Raw genomic sequence first — 17,881 nt, 5'->3', positions numbered from 1 at the left:
ACAATATGTCAGTTGATTACCGTCTGGCCATAAAATTAACATCTTCTCACCTTTAACTACTTTTTGGATTTCTAGTGTTTGAAGGAAAGTCTTTCTTTGTAGCACCCATTCTCCTCCCATCTTGGGCCGAGACAACCCAAACTTAAAAGTTTTATATTTGACTGCTCCTCCTTGTTTCTGTAATTGCTGCTTGATGGCAGCATGCTCCAAATTTCCCTGGATTATATTTGTGTTTCCTTATTTTTTCTACTATCCCTCATCTTTTCTCTCCAAACTTTACAGTAAATCACAAAACACTTGTGCACGTAGTAATGCCAACACTTTGTATATTCTCACATGTAACAAAATAGGCACATACAAGCATCAAACCTCTTTTAAAGATACATAAAAATATTTTGCCATTATTATGATTTAACTGGTTGATATTTCCCAGTAGACTATGAAGTAATTGAACATAAACTGTTAAAATGATGAGTATTTAAATCCTCTCCTGTAATAAATGCAAAGATCCCAGCAATATAATATGCAAAATTCTTACCAGAGTAAGTAACCGCTGTTGTACTGTATGTTGCACTTTGAGTATAGGATGGAACAACAGTAGCTGCAGTTGCTACCGGCTGCACAGTAGAGGATACTGGATATATAGAAAATGTAGTTGTTGCTGGACTTGGGGTTGCAGGTTTTATAGCTGTCACTTGTCGTGTTTGCTGGGCTTGGGTATACTGAGTTGCCCCTTGGCTATATCCTGCTTTTGGAGCTAATTAGGATAGAAAATAGAAGTGTACAAACATTGATATGCTTTAGTTTAATGAAATGCAAACCATATTAAGTGATACTTAATGATATGCTAGGGAATAAACACATTAACAAGTGGGTTTTGGTTTAGTTTGGTTGGGTTTTGCCTTTTTGTGATTGGGTTTTGTTAGGTTTTTTTACAGTAATGGCTATGCTTCAGTTACCATATATCCCACAATGGTTTAATCACATCGAAGCTCACACTAGCAAGCCTCAGATTTATTTATGTATTTTTAACTGTGCTGCCATGTTTTTAAACAACCTTCTCCTACAATGGTTTTACTAGAGTACACACTAAACCAAAGTACATCTAAACTTTGCTATTATGTCTAATTATAGTAAAAAAAAGTAAATAGGATTTATGTTTTGTAGCATTTATGATACCAATAATTACAGAACTATATACATTAACTAAAGAATTTTTTTAAAAAGTCTTTCTAACCAAGTTAGCATCTGAAACCAACACTGACTTTTTCAACCTACTTCAGCAAAAGTTTTTGCCTAGAAGTATGTTTTGAGTGTATTAATAACAATCCAAACCTCAAAGATAGTTACTTATGGCAATGTCACAATAATGTTCAAGTTCTAGGTGCATCAAGGTTTTGCTACACATTGACAGGGATTACATGTCAAAACAATAAATAAATCTGATAATATGAAATATTCAAAGATATATTTTAAGCTATTAAAATAGCATACAGACTGTATATGATGACAGGAGTTTGAATCATGCCACCTACCTGTCTGGTAGTATGACTCAGCCACTGAAGGTTGAGGCTGTGCAGCAGCAGCCACAGCCGCAGCAGTTGCTGTTGGTTGTTGATAATATTGTTTGTTGTCATAAGCTACAGCTGAGGCAGTAGATCGAACATAAGAATAGGAATCCTAAAAATTCAAAAGAGAAAACCCATCAAATTTCTCCTTAACTATATATCTGGAATAAAAAAAAATTAGCAGTGTCAAAGATTTTTCTTCTATTCTACTTAAGTAGATTTTAAAAAATATTTACAGATACATTATATACCAATATATGCATTAAAGAAATTAAATTTATGTTTACAGATACTTCAAGCCTGAAGACAACCCTGAATGGTCTTTTTCAGACATAATATAAAAATTAATCTCATGCTATTAAATTACTTTTCCCCTTCCAAATTATTTTTGTTACCAAAAAGCAACTCAATGCACACTAGTTTTTCATAATGACTATATCAGACTGCATTCCTGTAAAATACAAAAGAAAAAAACCACCACAGATCTCCACAAACCACAATATATTCACAAGTTTAAAAACATGGAACAATGGCTTGGCCCTCCCGAAGACAGGAAGAGCCACCAGAAAAAAAAATCAATAGCAAGGAGGTCCTATAATTTTCCCTTCAGGCGGGTAGAAGGCAGTAGCTCAAAGAAAAGGGGTGAATGGAGGCAAGTCCTCACTCGGGGCAGCAGGTGAATCCCCTCCTTGTCCACCTCACCCTCCTAGGTGCCTCTGTACAATAGGTACGAAGATGTAGAAGGCCAGTCAAAGGATGATGAGGATGGAGGTCCATCTACGCCAGAGGTATTGCCAGAATCAGAAAGGCCTACCCTCTGTATAACAACCACCTCCACGAGGAAAAGACAGGTTGCAGCTGTAGGCAGTTGCCTTCTAAGGTGAACAGAGGGTACAATATGCTGGATGGATCCTCCTCTTAGGGAAGTGTGCTGCCTCCCTGGGGCTTGGGTTAAAGACATGACTGGGAAAGTTCTCTAGCCTGGTACAGCCCTCAGACTACTACCCATTATTGGTCTTCCACATGGGTGGTGATGAAATCACAATACGTAATCCAAGGGCGATCAAAAGAGACTTCAGGGCCTTGGGATAGCAGGTAAGGGAATATGGAGCACAGGTTATTTTCTCCTCTATCCTCCCAGTTGTGGGCAGAGACATTGGAAGAAACAGATGAGCCCAGTCTAATACATGGCTCCGTGGCTGGTGTCACTGCCACAATTTCACGTGTTTGTATAATGGGATGGCCTACATGACACCAGGCATGCTGGAATCAAAAGGGATTCCCCTTTCTCAAAAGGGGAAGAGGGTCTTTGCTCAGGAGCTAGTAGTGCTCATTGATATAGAGCTTTAAACCAGACATGATGGGGAAGGGGGATAATATCAGGCTTGTCCTTGACAAGCTGTGGGACAACACATAAAGATTAGAGGGATGGAGTGGTAGCGAGGGCCTTCAGCCACTGACTCTTAGATGTGCTAGCCACACTGAAGCACACTTGAAGACTTACAGAGATGAGCCAGGGGCTCCTGAGGCAATAGAAGTCACCAGGGAAACACCTCAAAGGAGGGGTGTTCCTATAAAAAAGGTGATATGCTGACAGCCCAGCTGAGATGCCTTTACACCAATGCACACAGCATGGGCAACAAACAGGAGTTGGAAGTCTCCATGCTGCTACAAAGCTACAGCCTTGTTGCCATTACTGAAACTTGGTGGGACAAATGCCATGACTGGAGTGTGGCTATCGATGGCTACAGACTGTTCAGAAAGGACAGAGAAAAAAAGAGGGGTGGAAGGTTTCCCCCTTTGTCAAGAAATGGATAGCTTATGAAGAGCTGTCTCTCAAGAACAGCCATGAGAAGGTTGAAAGCTTATAAGTGAGAAATAGAGACAGAGCTGAAAAAGGGAACCCTGTGGTTGGTATTTACTACAGGCTGCTCAATCAGGAGAAGCCTATTGACAAAGCCTTCTTGCTCCAGCTACAGGAGACATTGCAATTGCAGATTCTTGTCCTGCTGGGGGGTTTCAACCACCCTAACATCTGCTGGGAAAGTAGCAGAGTGAGCTGTAGGCAATCCAGGAGACTCCTGAAATGCATGGAGGATAACTTCTTAAGCCAGGTAATAGACAGCACTACCAGAGGGGATGCGATACTGGACCCGATGGTCACCAATGTAAGTGAGCTAATGAGGGTCATCAAGACTGGAGGCAGCCTGGGCTGCAGTGATCATGCACTCATAGAGTTTGCAGTCCTGAGGAATATGGGTCAGGCTGAGTCAAGACCCAGAATTTTAGGAAAATAAGCTTCCAGTTGTTCAAGGAGTTAGTCAGTAGGATCCCCCTGAGAAACTGGCCTCAGGGCCAAGGAGCAGAACAGAGCTGGCAGATCTTTAAGGAAGTCTTCCATTGAGCAAAGAGAGCTTGCCATCCCCTGGCACAAGTCAGGCAAAGAAGGCAAGAGACCAGCATGACTGAGTCAAACTAAAGGGTAAGAGGGAAATGCACAGGCAGTGGAATCAATAACAGGTGACCTGGAAAGCATATAGGGACACCGGTTGTGTCAGGATGATGTGTGGAAGACCAAGGTGCAGCAGGAGCTGAACTTGACAAAGGAGGCAAAGAACAACAGGAAGGACTTCTACAGGTATGTCAGCCAGAAAAGGAAGGTCAAAGATGATGTACCACTCCTGATAAGCAAGACTGGCAAACTCTCAATAATAATGAGGAAAAGGCCGAGGTACTCAACAGCTGTTTTTACTCAGTCTTCAATGGCAACCTCTCTTCCCACATTTCTCGAGTGGATAGACTGCAAGACAGACTGGGAGAGCAAAGTCCCTCCCACTGTAAGAGAAAATCAGGTTCATGACCACCAAGCCATTCTCCATCATATTTGAAAAGTCATGGCAGTCATGTGAAGTCCCAGGTGACTGGAAAAAGGGAAACATTGCACCCATCTTAAAAAAGGGTAGAAAGGAAGACCCTGGGAATTACCGCCCTGTCAGCATCACATCTGTGCCTGAGAAGATCCTGGAACAGATGCTCCTAGAAGCTCTGCTAAGGCACATGGAGGACAGGGAAGTGATTCAGGACAATCAGCATGGCTTCACCAAGGGCAAATCTGACCAACCTAGTGGCCATCTACGATGGAGTGACTCCATCAGTGGACAAGGGAAGGGCTACAGATGTCCTTTATTTAGACTTCTGTAAAGCCTTTGACACGGTCCCCCACAACATCCTTCTCTCTCAGTTGGAGAGAAGATTCGATGAGTGGGCTGTTCAGTAGATAAGCAATTGCTTGGATGGTTGTATCCAGAGTGTATCTGTCAACAGCTCAGTGTCCCAATGGACATTGGTGACAAGTGGTGTCACTCAGAGGTTCGTATTGGGACCAAGTGCTATTCAATGTCTTCATCAGTCATATAGAGGAAAGGATTGAGTGCACCCTCAGCAAGTTTGCAGATGACACCAAGCTGAGCAGTACAGTTGACACTCCTGAAGGATGAGATGTCATCCAGAGCGACCTGGACAAGCCCAAGATGTGGCCCATGGAAAACTCATGAGGTTCAACAAGACTAAGTGCAAGGTGCTGCACCTGGGTCTGGGCAATCTCTTGTATCAATACAGGGTAGGGAATGAAGAAATTGAGAGCAGCCCTGCCAAGGACATGGGGGTGCTGGTGAATGAAATCATAGAATCATTACGGTTAGAAAAGACCTCTAAGATCACCAGGTCCAACAGTTAACCGAGCACTACCACCATGTTCACTACTAAACCATATCCACACATTTTTTTTAACATTTCCAGGAATGGTGACTCCACCACTTCCCTGGGCAGCCTTTTCCAATGCTTTAGAACCGCTCCCATAAAGAAATTTTTCCTAATATCCAAACTAAATTTCCCCTGGTGCAACTTGAGGCCATTTCCTTTTGTACTGTCACTTGTTACTTGTGAAATGAGACTGAGACCCACCTCACTACAACCTCTTTTCAGAGCAGTAAGATCTCCCCTCAGATTCTTCTTCTCCAGGCTACACAACCCTAGCTCCCTCAGCCACTCCTCAGAAGACTTATGTTCCAGATCCTTCACCATTTTCACTGACCTTCTTTGGACACACTCTGGTGCCTCAATGTTTTTTTGTAGTATTTTTCTTTAATTTAGGGGACTATTATCTATCTGAATGCATCTAATAACTGACTAGTTTAACAACCTTGTAATTATGTGTAAACATGCTACTGGAAAAACTCCTACATTTTGATTCATTACCATATGTAACAAAGTGCAAAGCCCTACAAAGGAATTAATAACATACAGCAACAGTATAGTAGCTTTAAACAAATAAAAATGCAAATTAGAGTCTAGATAATGTAGCAAAAAAAGTTGCTAAAAATACAAATAAAGCTCACATTTCTAATAGGAAACTACCTGGCCATGTAAAACTGCTCATCTTTATGCATCTAAGCTGTCTGATTGAAACCAATGGGTTAGGGTTACTGATGTGTATATACCCTTACATTGTGTCAATCTAGACAGACAGAAAAGACTGCAACTTCTCACTCTTTGGAGTAAACACTTATCTTAAATAAGTCCCAAGATAACCACTACATACTGAAATCTTCCAACTGCAAAACTGATGCAGCACTGATTTGTACTTCTAAGTTTCTTTATTTCTGAAGAGTAATACCTGTCACTGACAGGATGTTATTTCATAAGACATTTAAGCCAGTGTAAGAATGGGAAGTTGTCTGAGGTACCATCACATCTCACCCTACATGATCCCACATTCATCTCTCGCATTGGCACAACTGTGCAGAACCAAGGAAATTCTGCAGAAGTCTGTCAATCCCATGGAAAGATGCTGTTCCGTTTTAAATTGGTTAACCTTCTGTGGAATCCTTATCCTGAACTGACCCACCCAAATGCTGACAACTGCAAAGAAGTGTCATTAAAGGTCAGAGCGAGATGAAAACACAACAGTTTCCTTTTGTAAAAGCCTGTAGCCACACAAAGGTAGGCAGTAGTCTCACAAAAAGTACCCAAAATCTACTCAAAAGACAGTTCCTCTCCTAGAGTAATCTTCTATCCTCTTACATTTGGTGCTAGAGCTCCTGTGGCAACCAGGAATTTGACAAGGGAACTACTTCTATATCCCACTGAAAATTTTTATGGGAACAGTTTTTTCATCTAAATCAGTTTCATGACCCATTTAACTGCATGCCACTTGGACAGTTAGGCTAGCCAAGACAAGTATTTCAGCAGTAGTTCACAAAATAATCTGGAGATAAATGTCAATACATTGTTTATTGTGTGAATGTCTAAATCTTATCAGTATTACTGCTGATAATCCTCTATATGCACCATACAGGACAGCAGTCACTTCACATTCTATCACAGTTTTAGCTGTGAGCCATGGAAGAAAAAATATAAATATCACCACATTCTCTTATCCAAACAGGCCTCCTCCTTTTAACATATAATTTAAAAATTACACTTTTTTTTTTTTTTTTTAAACACACCTGGTAATTCTGCGTAGTGACAGGAGGTGGTGGTGGTGGAGCTTCTTGTTGCCTCTGTGTATAACCATAATCTGTAGCTGTGTGCGCTGTAGGATAGCCTCCATAAGCAGCAGCTGTTGCAGCAGCTGCAACAGCTACTGGAGCAGGCCTGGCTACTGCAACTGTAGCTGCTGCTGGAGCATAGGCTGCAGTGACAGTGTGTGCAGCAACTGGTGCCTGGTGGACAGTGTAGCTGGCAACTGTAGTTGGATGGGAATAAGCTACACCCGAAGCTGGCTGCTGGCTACAGTGGAAAAAGACAGTAAGTAAGTAATTAGATTAATCCAACATACTCATCTAATGCCTAAACATTTCAAACTCCCAGATTTGATTCATACTTGTCTGTTCTACAAACAGACCTGGAACAGCTATCATACACTGTAATTACTTTTATTACCTCTTATCCACCCCATTAAAAAGGCTGTATTGTTTTGAAGTTTCCGTGAATGGAAATATATCATGCAGGCAATGACTTTCTTCTTAGCAAGGAGTGGTGGTAGCTGTGCTCCACGGCCTGAAAATAACCCAAGCCTTTCATTCAAAATAATACACAAGTCTTACACAGTTATCTTTTCATGACCAATAAGTTTTCAAGCGTTTTAGTGGTTCTTCAATAAAACTGATATACCTGACAAATTAAGAAAAATACTGCTTTTCTGTGAGAGCTCATTACTGATATGCACTTGCATGATGTTTTTCAGTAAATCATATTAAAGTAATGAGATTTTAAAGACTTCTGTGAAAAATAGATCAGAACTCTGAAAGTTAAGGAAGAGACAGTTTAAATATTTCTGATGTGGGAGTTTTCCCACAAAAGTTGAAAATTATAAAAGCTGGCCCCACTCACTCATACAGAAGTCCACTGCCTCACAAGATGAAGCATCAAAAGAACAGGCAATCAAATCAAGCAAGACAACTGCTACCAGAGGTCTGTCAATCTTCCAGGCACATGCTGAGACTAATTTGCTTCTCTTTAATGTGCAGGTAAAACATTACTATGTAGCTATTTAATAAAAATAAATAAATATTAATAGTGGAAACAAAAAATTATGGCTTCTAAGACTTAATTATTTGAACTAAAACTAATATTGTCCTATAATGATTTATAACTTTGCATAATTATTAAAATCCTATAATAGCTATTTTTAAACAAATAAAGTGAACTGGGCAAAATATCACTATCTGGAACAATTATATGAAATAGGGGACTGAGTGATAATCATGAAATTTTTAGTATACTTCCTGTACTGGTTTTCAATATTTTAGAGTCTCTATAGAGTTTCACATCTCCATAGCACTATTAAAAGATTATTCAAAAACAATTCCATGCCTATCAAGGAGGTAGTATCCTCTAATTTTTAGAAAAAAATAGATAAATGAAATCTTGTTGGAAGCAAACACTCAAAGTGGAATTTCAGCATGATTATGCTCAAAACCAAAAGGAATGAGTTGCAGTATTTCTTTCCTAAAGACTGCAATATTCTCTCTGACATAGCTATCAGAAACAAAGCACCTTTTAACTATAGTTACTATTATTTTTGCAAAAGACATTTCCATAACTCCCTTTTGTTTAATAACTTTTATTTTAATAAAAACTGATTTTGTAATTTTAATTACAGCAGAACCCATTAACTTCAATATATTTTTAAAAAATTCTTACAGCAGAAACACACAGAGAAAATATTATTATTGTACTTACACACCTGGACTCCACCTTCTTCCCATCTTAGGCCCCTGTTTGCTTTAAAAACCACTTGCATTTCATCCAAATTTAATTCACTTGTGAGCTGTACTCACAATTATGTTTCATTTCATTTTCAACTTCTTAGCATAACAGTGGAAGGAAAAGACCTGACTCACTCTGGTGTAGCTCCCACCAGTGCTTGATGTATATAGACAGTTTATCTATTTTGTCAGTTTAAAGTGAGAAATCAAACTCCATCAGAAAATTCAGGAAGACTATTTTATGATGGTAAAAGTAAATGACAATTTATAAAATTAGGCTGTATTATCTACATAACTAACAGTACAAAAGTGTAAGATATTCATATGTTCTGAGGTAATTCACATTATCATATGTACCTACTAAAAATACATTACATTGGGAAAACAGGCAGTAAACTATCTCAGACTGCACTTGAACACATTAACAGTCTAATACTGCCAATAAGGAAAAGTCTTCCTCCCCACTCTTATTCCTCCTTCCTCCTATATACTAAACCTGGCTATGCCATCCTATTTCATCCTTAGTGCCAGTTCTGCTACTTGTCAAGCTATTCATTGCACTGATTTAACTCATTAATCTAGCAGAAAACAACTAGATTTTAAATTTTTTTTTCCTGAGTTCATTTTCTATCATAGTGGAAATGTTAGAAACACTGTAGCTCACAAAACAGTCTGCTGAGTGCTAGAACCCACATAAGTTATACATATGGAAGCATAGGAAAATAAATAATGGGAGAGAGAGAAAGAACAGGGACCTGCCCAGGAAGCATTAATCTGTCTCAAGTTTCATGAAACCGTGCTTAAGTTATTCCTACAGAATATATTACAGCGTTAACAACACACTATGAGGTAACAGTATCAGTCTATCAACGAAAATGCTTTTGTTCTCAGAATATATATATATATATATATATATAATTAAAGCTGCCTGACAGTTTTCAGTGTTTAATATTGTGAAGAGATTGTGATCATTATGAGCAGGAATATTAACAAGAGTCTACTGACAGTTTAATTTCTTCTGTGCTATTTTTGTACCAAACTTCCTTACCATGGTATAGAATTAGCAGCTCAAATAATTTGATTTCTAAGGCTAATATAATTCTATGACCATGTTTATTTTAGAAAATGTGTTCCCCTTGCTTCAGCAACACCATGCAGAGCTAGTGACCGAGTTTGCGAGACCACAAGAAAAATATTCTAGAATTGACTGCTACTTCATTTTTAACAGTTATGTTATGCTATGTTACAGAAATTCATATCAACATCTTTTCTAAATTTATGTTCCTTTTTCTCCCCATGGTCTTACTGAGAACCTTTTAACATAAAGATGACCAGATACTGTCAGGTAATTAATTTATAATCAAAATAATTTTGTGTCACTGTCATTTAACTTATAAGAGTTTTTAATCCTTGTTTGGTGATTAGTGCCTCATCATATTGGCCAAGATGAACTTACCTCCCTCTAGACTATTTTGCTAGCTCCCTCTTCCACCAATCTTTCTTGCAACTTTTCATTGCCCATATCCTAGTATTATCTATTTTTTTCATTACTACAGATAGCAAGAACTGTATGGATCATTTGAGATGAAGTTTCGGCTGTGCCACTCACTCTGCTCCAGACTTTTTTTCCAAATAATCTAGCTTCCTCAGAGCAGCTTCTTGTAAAGTTACCTGTATATTGACAATATTTCCCTTGCATGAAATATCACAACACACCATAAATAATAAGACTCAAGATCAATCCCTAGAGTACTCCACTGCAACTATTCCTCTGATAATCACTCTTCTAATTCTACTAATCACCTCTACCAGCTCCTTCTCTACAATTCTTTTACTAATTTCTAGCTTAAGTAATAATTTTCCATATTGCACCACATCAAGTATTTCAACTTAGTCCTAATAAATAAGACTCAAAAAACGTAGTCATTTAATCAAGTTATTAGAGCAACAATGAAATACGGTATGTCAGTTGAGCTATGGTAACAAACTACATGTGTGCTCTTTACTGCAATAAAGAAAGTAATTCAGTTAAGCTTAATCCCCTAACACAGTGGGGGAAAAGTTGAACCAAATTAGAAGCAGACAGAGAAGCTAACCGATTGACCTGGTACCTTAGTAAGTTTGCTTTGTAGATCAAGTCTTCTCTTCCCCCAAATAAATTCTAATATCCTTAATAGCATCTTTGAGTTCAAAGAATTTGAGTGCTCTTCATATGAAAAGATATGTAGTCCAACTGGCTTTACTAACTAGATAGAACATAAAAATGACAGAATAATTTAGGCTGAAACAAAGATTATGAGGTCATCTGTTCTAACCCTGTGCCCAAAGCACAGCTAATAACAAAGTTACATTAGTTTTCCCAGGGCTTTGCGTCCAGTCAGGTTCCAATCATCTCCAAGAATGGAGTATCCAAGACTGCTCTAGACAACCTGTTCCAATATCTAAGTACCCTCACTGTCAAATTTTTTTTCCTTAGTTTATGAAAGATTGCTTCAAAAGCAAATTACTTCTAAACCAACATTTACTTAAAGCAAATCCAGTTTGTGAACATCCAATTCAAGGTAACTTCATATTACAATTCTTACAGTATTTTAACTTACTATCAAAATAAACATCACTCTTTGACTTAAGAAGTTACAGGCAAAGGACTCGTGAGCTTCAAATCTTACTCTGCTACATTGCGTTAATAATATCTTCTGCCAAAGATTTTCATTCAAAATGAATGTATTTTATTCACACCACACCTATTTCTTTAGATGATCATAAAAGTAACAGTGCTTCCCCACCAAGCTCACTTTAATTTCAGTTTTCTAGAAACAGCACACATTCTGCAACACTCATTTTCTATCTTGGATTTCTATATCACTGTGTTTTCACTATCGCAGTCACAGCCAGTGTACAGGCTACATGTTGCACTCAATTGTTCTTCTCCGTGTTCTGTAGATGTATGTTTTAGTCAATGACAGGTTGTCTTAGGTTGAAAGATGTAGATGGGGTGTGTATTCTATTTGCCAACTGTTAGAGGTGGGGCAGTTATCCTCTGTCAATTGGACAGTTTTCTTTATCTCTTCCACAAACCAATCCTCCCTCTGGGAAATATCTTCTGTTAATGGGCCATTGAGTCTCACTGCATGACTGATAAAATTACATCATCCCATTGTGAGAAGCTCCACCCAGGTAGAGGAGCCAAGCATTCCTACCTGGATATAATCTGAGAATTTGGAACACCAGAGCAGCCTTTTCCCACTGGATTCCCAGAGAGCAGCTGTCTTCTCCACTGGATTCCCAGAGGAAGACCAGGCCAATCTATACCACCACTGGATCTTCAGAGGAAGTCTACACCCTTCTACAGGATCACTGCTTCAACAGAACAACATCTGTCACTCTAGGAGGACTGCAGCCACCATTTAATCAGACTGCTACCAATACCCTGACCCACAGGGTGTCAGGTCATATTCTGACTCTGTCAGTGCTGTTTTGTTTTCTTTTTTTGTACTATTGCATTTGGAATTTAATTTTCCTAGTAAAGAACTGTTATTCCTATTTCCCATATCTTTGCCCGAGAGCCCCTTAATTTAAAAACTGTAATAATTTGGAAGGAGGGGGTTTACATTTTCCATTTCAAGGAAGGCTCCTGCCTTCCTTAGCTGACACCTGTGTTTTCAAACCAAGACACAGGTCATTTCCAGCACCTTACCTAATGTTTTACATCACTCCCTACCTGCCCTAAACTACTACTTGCATATCGCTATTTCCCCATGTGTTGGAAATTATATAACTTTCCTATCTAATCATTTTAATTAACTTTTTTATTAATTGCTGTAAATAATCATAAGCAGTATATTACTCTTAAGCAGTGTAATTTTCCACTTTAGCCAGCATGTAGCTGATTTGGTTTTTTAACAGATTGTTATTGTTAAGAGTTTGATTATTAGATCATTGAAACTTTAAGTTTTACTAAACTAACCCTGATAAGCTTCAATGAACAAAGTCTGAGGGAGTTAAAAGCTGGACACCTGGAATCTAGAATTTAGAGCTTTCCAAGGATATGTTGAAGTAACCAGAAGATAAAGTGACTAACAAAGACGATCTAACATGTGCTGCACACACTCCCTGTCTGGGAAAGATAATAAATATACTTAAATAGTGGACTAATGAGCATGACAAGTGGGAAATCAATAACCCATAGAATATAGAATACTAATTAATGAAGAGAATTATGTAATTTAGAACCAATATGTCGCCGTTGAGCAGGACGGGAACAGAATTACTCCAATATCAGAAGGCAAGAATTGATTTATTTCAAATGAACTGCTCTATATATAGAGAACATCGTGCAGACTAATTTCATTGGTCTTAGAGTAAAAACATCTCACACCATCGGTGCGCTCTGAATGACGCATTGTGGCAAGACATATCTATAAACAATGCAAACAACAAAAGAGATAGAGAATTATTTACATTCTTTCCCAACTGTTTCCCAGGCTCTTGTCTGGTTAGAAAACCACTCTCTTTCTCTCTGACTGAACTGAGAATACCCATATTTCCTCCGTTTCATTTACAAAAAAGAAAAATTAAAAAGAAAAGGCGGTGTTTGTGCCCTCCTGTAGGGCCCTTGCAGGAAAGAGAACAAACACAGCTCGAGAGTTTTATCAACTCCAGTCAATCAAAACCTCAATTTGGATATTGACTCAGAATGGTCGAAGAGATTCCAAACTCATATTATAAATTTCAAGAAATCAGTTACCAGCTCTAGGATAGTAACAACTCATTGTCAGTCTGCCAAAGGACTGGCAGTCCAACTTGTCAAAACCCATTTCCCAGTGTGAGCAGATGCCCACATGACAGAAAAGAAGGTATTAACAAACATGTGCACATACCCAAATCAGCCAAATTCGGAATTTGGCAAGATGAGTAACATCTGTTTGCCACAGCTGCAAAGCCTTTAGGCCTCTGGGATTTATCCCAGCCAGTAAGGTGCAGCAGGTCAAGCCTTGGTTGGCATTCATCAAATTGCTTTTGCAAGGTGTGTGCACTTGATAGAAGAATCATGCAAGGCTTTTGGCCCATGCAGTCATGTCCTCAATGAACCACTTGAGTGATAACTTTGAACTCAGGTCCAAATTGCATCCTCAAAGCTTTCAAAACAATTGAGCAGAATTGACCCAATAAAACACTTGAGAAATCTCTGAAATGTCATGAAATCTCTGAAATGCCATGGCCACAGCCCTTAATTCAATCACTTGGGCTGAGGCTGATTCGCGGCTTTCCAGTACTTTGAGCTGTCAGTAAAACACAGCTCTTCCCGCCTTTTTTTTTTTTTTTGTTTTCAAAAAAGCCAGCAGCACCTGCGGGCTGTAGGACCCTGCAGTGCTCGGCGAGGCAGAGGACCCAGTCCAGGGGGCCGGGCCAAGAGTCTGAAACGTGGCCGGCTTTTCGCCCTCCCCGCACCCCACATGGCCACGGATCAAGCCACAGCTTCTCGGGACCCCGCTCTGCGAACAGGAGCAGGACGCGCGGGACGCGGGCAGGGGAGGTTTTCCCGGGAATATAAAATTCCACCCTGGTTTTGGGGATCTTGGCACCACTCATGCTTGCCCAGTACAAGGGGCTGCTCCTCGCTCCCAGTGTGTTTGCCCTGCCGTGGGATACAATGGACTGAATCACGGCCCCACCCCCATCCCCAGCCACGGTAGCAGCAGCGATGCTGCTGCGGACCAAGCCGGTGTTCCCTCCTGCTGCCTCTGCCTCAGTGGGACAGAGCTCGGGGCAGTCTGGGGGAAGCGGAGGGAGTGGTGGGCTGGATGCAGGCTCTGAAACAAACAGGCTGTCCAGCACTGGGCTCTCGGCCGCTGGATTGCAGGGTGGAGTCGCTGCTGATGAGTCGGCTTCAGGCAGCGCAGCGATGGGAGCCACTGCGCCCTGCGGGCGCTCCCCTCCCGCAGCGAGCGACGCAGGGGTGCAGTTTCCCCCACGGCATGGCACGCCGTCAGCCCAAGCGGAGCGGGCGGCGCGGTTTTGGCGGTGTCTCTCGGCGCCGGCGGTCCCGGGGTCGGCGCCAGCAGTCGGCTCGGCGCCGGCAGCGCTGTCGGTCCCGGGGTGGGGGGACCGCGGCGGCGACAGGGGCGGCGGCGACAGGCTCGCTCCGAGTGGAACAGAGGGTGGAGCGAAAGGCAAGGCTGCTGCTGCCGCTGGAACGGTGGGCGGAGCGGCGGGCAGGGCGGCGAACCCCGCTACCGGCAGGAGTGGCGCCATGGCATGCGGGGCGTGGAAGGCAGCCACCACCCTGGCGCAGGAGCCAGTCCCACAGAGGGCAGAGCGGAAAACGACATGGAGGTCCCGCCCAAGATGTGTTGCTGCACCGCAGGCGCTGGCATTGCAAAGGATATCAAATCAGCCGGTCCGCACGGCGCGCAGAGGGGTGGACCGGGAGGCAAAGCCTGCCCCGCCGGCAAAGCCGAAGGCCCCGCGGGCAGCGGGGAGCGTGCCAGGGGACAAGTCAAAGGCTCCATTGCTGGTCCCGGCAGTACAAGAAGGCGGGACCCGTACATCTGCGCAGGCTCCATTAGCGAAGGAGTCGGGGGGGCTCCAGTCCCCACTGCGCCACGGACTGCAGGCGGCGCCGGCCCCCCCGCGAATGCAGTCTGCAAAGGGGAGGGGGGCGGGGCTGCAGAGCCACGGGCGGTGGCAGCGGCCGCCGGTCCGGGGCCGCTCCATGCAGTCCTTGCAACGTCGGCCGGGGTGCAGACTGCGGCGCAGTGAGTGTCCGGAATCCCGAAATGTCCCGGTCGGAACCGCTGCCTCTTTGGGTCTTGCCCTGCAGGGCTATGTAGATGTGCCCCCAGACTGTGAACAGTGCGGACGCTGTAGCGTCCTCCTTGCTCGTCTGCGTCATGAGGCACCGACCCAAATCGACCCAAACCTCCTGTGTTTTGGTTTGTGCCCATTGCGTCTGGTCCTCTCACTGGGCATCACTGACAAGAGCCTCGCTCTGTCCTCTTTGCACTCTTCCTTTAGGTATTTATATACATTAACAAGATCCCCCTTGAGCCTTCTTATCTCTAGGCTAAACAGTCTGAGCTCTCTCAGCCTTTCTTCATAGGCGAGAGGCTCCAACCCCTTCATCATCTTTGTGGCCTTTCATTGGACTCTCTCCAATATGTCTATGTCTCTCTTGCACTGGGGAGCCCAGAACTGGACACAAGACTCCAGGTCTGATGGGGCGTGTGATAAACTGTGGTAACTTGTTTGTTCATCAAAAGAATTGGAATATTAAAGGAGGAAATATAAAAATTAAAGTATGATTAATTACCATATAGGGAGCTTTTTGTAGCTTTTTTGCAGACACAGGCTAAGGATGTCGGGGGATGGCCAGAGCTGATTATGAAATCAGCGACCACCAGGCAACGGCCACCGGACTAGACAACGTAGGAGTGCTCCGGGTACGCCCATCACTGTCCGGAGCCGATTGTGAAATCAGCGATCACCTGCCTCGACACAACGCAGACACGATGCAGAGGGATGCTCAAGCTACGCACACCACTATCGCAAAAGACACGAATGAAGAAACCTCCAAGAAACTATAAAAAGAAACTGAATAAGGGAGTGGGGTGTGGGGCACTGCAGTGTGGGACACTGCAGGAGGGGCAGTTAGGAGACCCCTACCCACCCAGCGCTGTTTTGCTTGCTACTGCTTGCTGTAATTAATAAATTCTAATTGACCTTAAAAAGGCTGAATCAAATTATTCGCCTCAATTTATCACAATTTGGTGCCGTGACTCGGATAAAGGAAACCCGGGAGGAAGGCCCCACTAGGGTGAGGCGCCCCACCGCCTTTTTGCGGTGGACCTAAGGGGGGGCTTCCTCCTTGGGCCTTTACCGACGAACCTAAAACTCAGTAGCAAGCAAAGGTACCCCCGTTAATCTTTGTGCACGAAGAACCGCGGAAGAGTGAACACGCAGGAAGCGTAAGTAGCCCCCGGTGGGCCTCTTTTTCCCGGTGGGTGGTGGGCCTCTTTTTTCCCAGGGTTGGGTGACGTAGGAGGGGGAGAGCTGCACCCCCTCGGCATCGAGTTACCCTCGGTGGGGAGGCTCCTGGGTTAGGAGGAGAGCAAGCGGGCCTAACCCAGACGTGGAGGTGGACTGCGTCAAAGTTCCTGGGGCGGGGGATCCCCGGAGAAACTTCCCCAAGTTTCGGCTTACTAATTTAGTATAAGTGTATGTGCTCGGTGGGCCCCGTACAAGCGGGCTCCGGAATGCGTGTGCGTGTGAAAAAGACGGTGGGCCCTGTACAAGCGGGCTCCGGAGTGCATGTGAAAGGGACAAAGCCTCGACCCTGGAAACGGGGTCTTTAAGAGTCGTTTAGGGGTGTGTAGTCCCGGGGTGATTGAGGTGAATAAGAAGACACACAGGGCGAAGCCCCGGTCGAGAAACGGAGGCGCCGGAAAGACGTGAGTAGTCCGGTCTGCTCGGTCGCTCGGTCAGGGGTGGGAGTCCTGGAGTGTAGCGAATGCGAACGTGTGTGTGAGAGGGGAACTGGCAGCTCAGATTCCCCAAGTGAGTGTGGACCCCATAGTAGTGCGTTTCCCATATCCGGCGATGGAGTGGGCCACGAATTGGGGGAAGCGACTGTCGTATTGTTTGTGTTGAGTGTGAGAAGGCACTCTAGAAGATGGGTCAGAGAAAAAGTAAATCTGCTGAACCCATGGGTGGGAGAATCTCAGTAAAACTTCCACTAGGCTTAATGGTAGAGTATTGGGATGCCTTTCCTTCTAGAAAAGGAAAAGATAAGGTTAAAATGATCCATTATTGTATGGAAATTTGGGGAGGTAAACAAATAAGGGGAGACCAACTATATTGGCCCGTATTTGGGTCGTTTGAGGATTGGATCTGTCAAGCTCTAAATATATATGTTAACTCCAAAGAGCCCTTTAACCAAGAGGAGAGCGAATATGCAGCTCTTTGGATAGTGGGAGAGATTGAAGAAAGCTTTCCAGTTGTATTCAGGGGTGGACCCCAATACCCCAGAGGGTGAGACACTTT

The 17,881-nt window shown here is 42.8% G+C and overlaps 1 protein-coding gene and 1 non-coding gene across 5 annotated transcripts in view; both read right to left on the bottom strand.

Moving 5' to 3' along the window:
• LOC128782841 (zinc finger RNA-binding protein-like) overlaps positions 1 to 17,881 on the bottom strand; it is a 69,228-nt gene that overhangs the window by 41,709 nt on the left and 9,638 nt on the right. For all 4 annotated transcript variants that reach the window (XM_053933332.1, XM_053933333.1, XM_053933334.1 and 1 more), the window contains exons 3-5: positions 7,076 to 7,358; positions 1,536 to 1,680; positions 539 to 757 (exon numbers count right to left, since the gene is read on the bottom strand). In XM_053933332.1, the coding sequence (XP_053789307.1) occupies positions 539 to 757; positions 1,536 to 1,680; positions 7,076 to 7,358 (647 nt within the window). The remainder of the gene's footprint in view (positions 1 to 538; positions 758 to 1,535; positions 1,681 to 7,075; positions 7,359 to 17,881) is intronic.
• LOC128782854 (small nucleolar RNA SNORA66) lies at positions 9,882 to 10,018 on the bottom strand. The gene has a single exon (XR_008428905.1). It is a non-coding gene; the product is annotated as a small nucleolar RNA SNORA66 (small nucleolar RNA).

The sequence above is a fragment of the Vidua chalybeata genome (genome assembly GCF_026979565.1).
Source record: "Vidua chalybeata isolate OUT-0048 chromosome W unlocalized genomic scaffold, bVidCha1 merged haplotype SUPER_W_unloc_1, whole genome shotgun sequence".
In the NCBI taxonomy this organism is placed as follows: domain Eukaryota; kingdom Metazoa; phylum Chordata; class Aves; order Passeriformes; family Viduidae; genus Vidua; species Vidua chalybeata.
The sequence above is the reverse complement of the archived record's forward strand: the minus strand, read 5'-3'. Positions and strand labels throughout refer to the sequence as shown.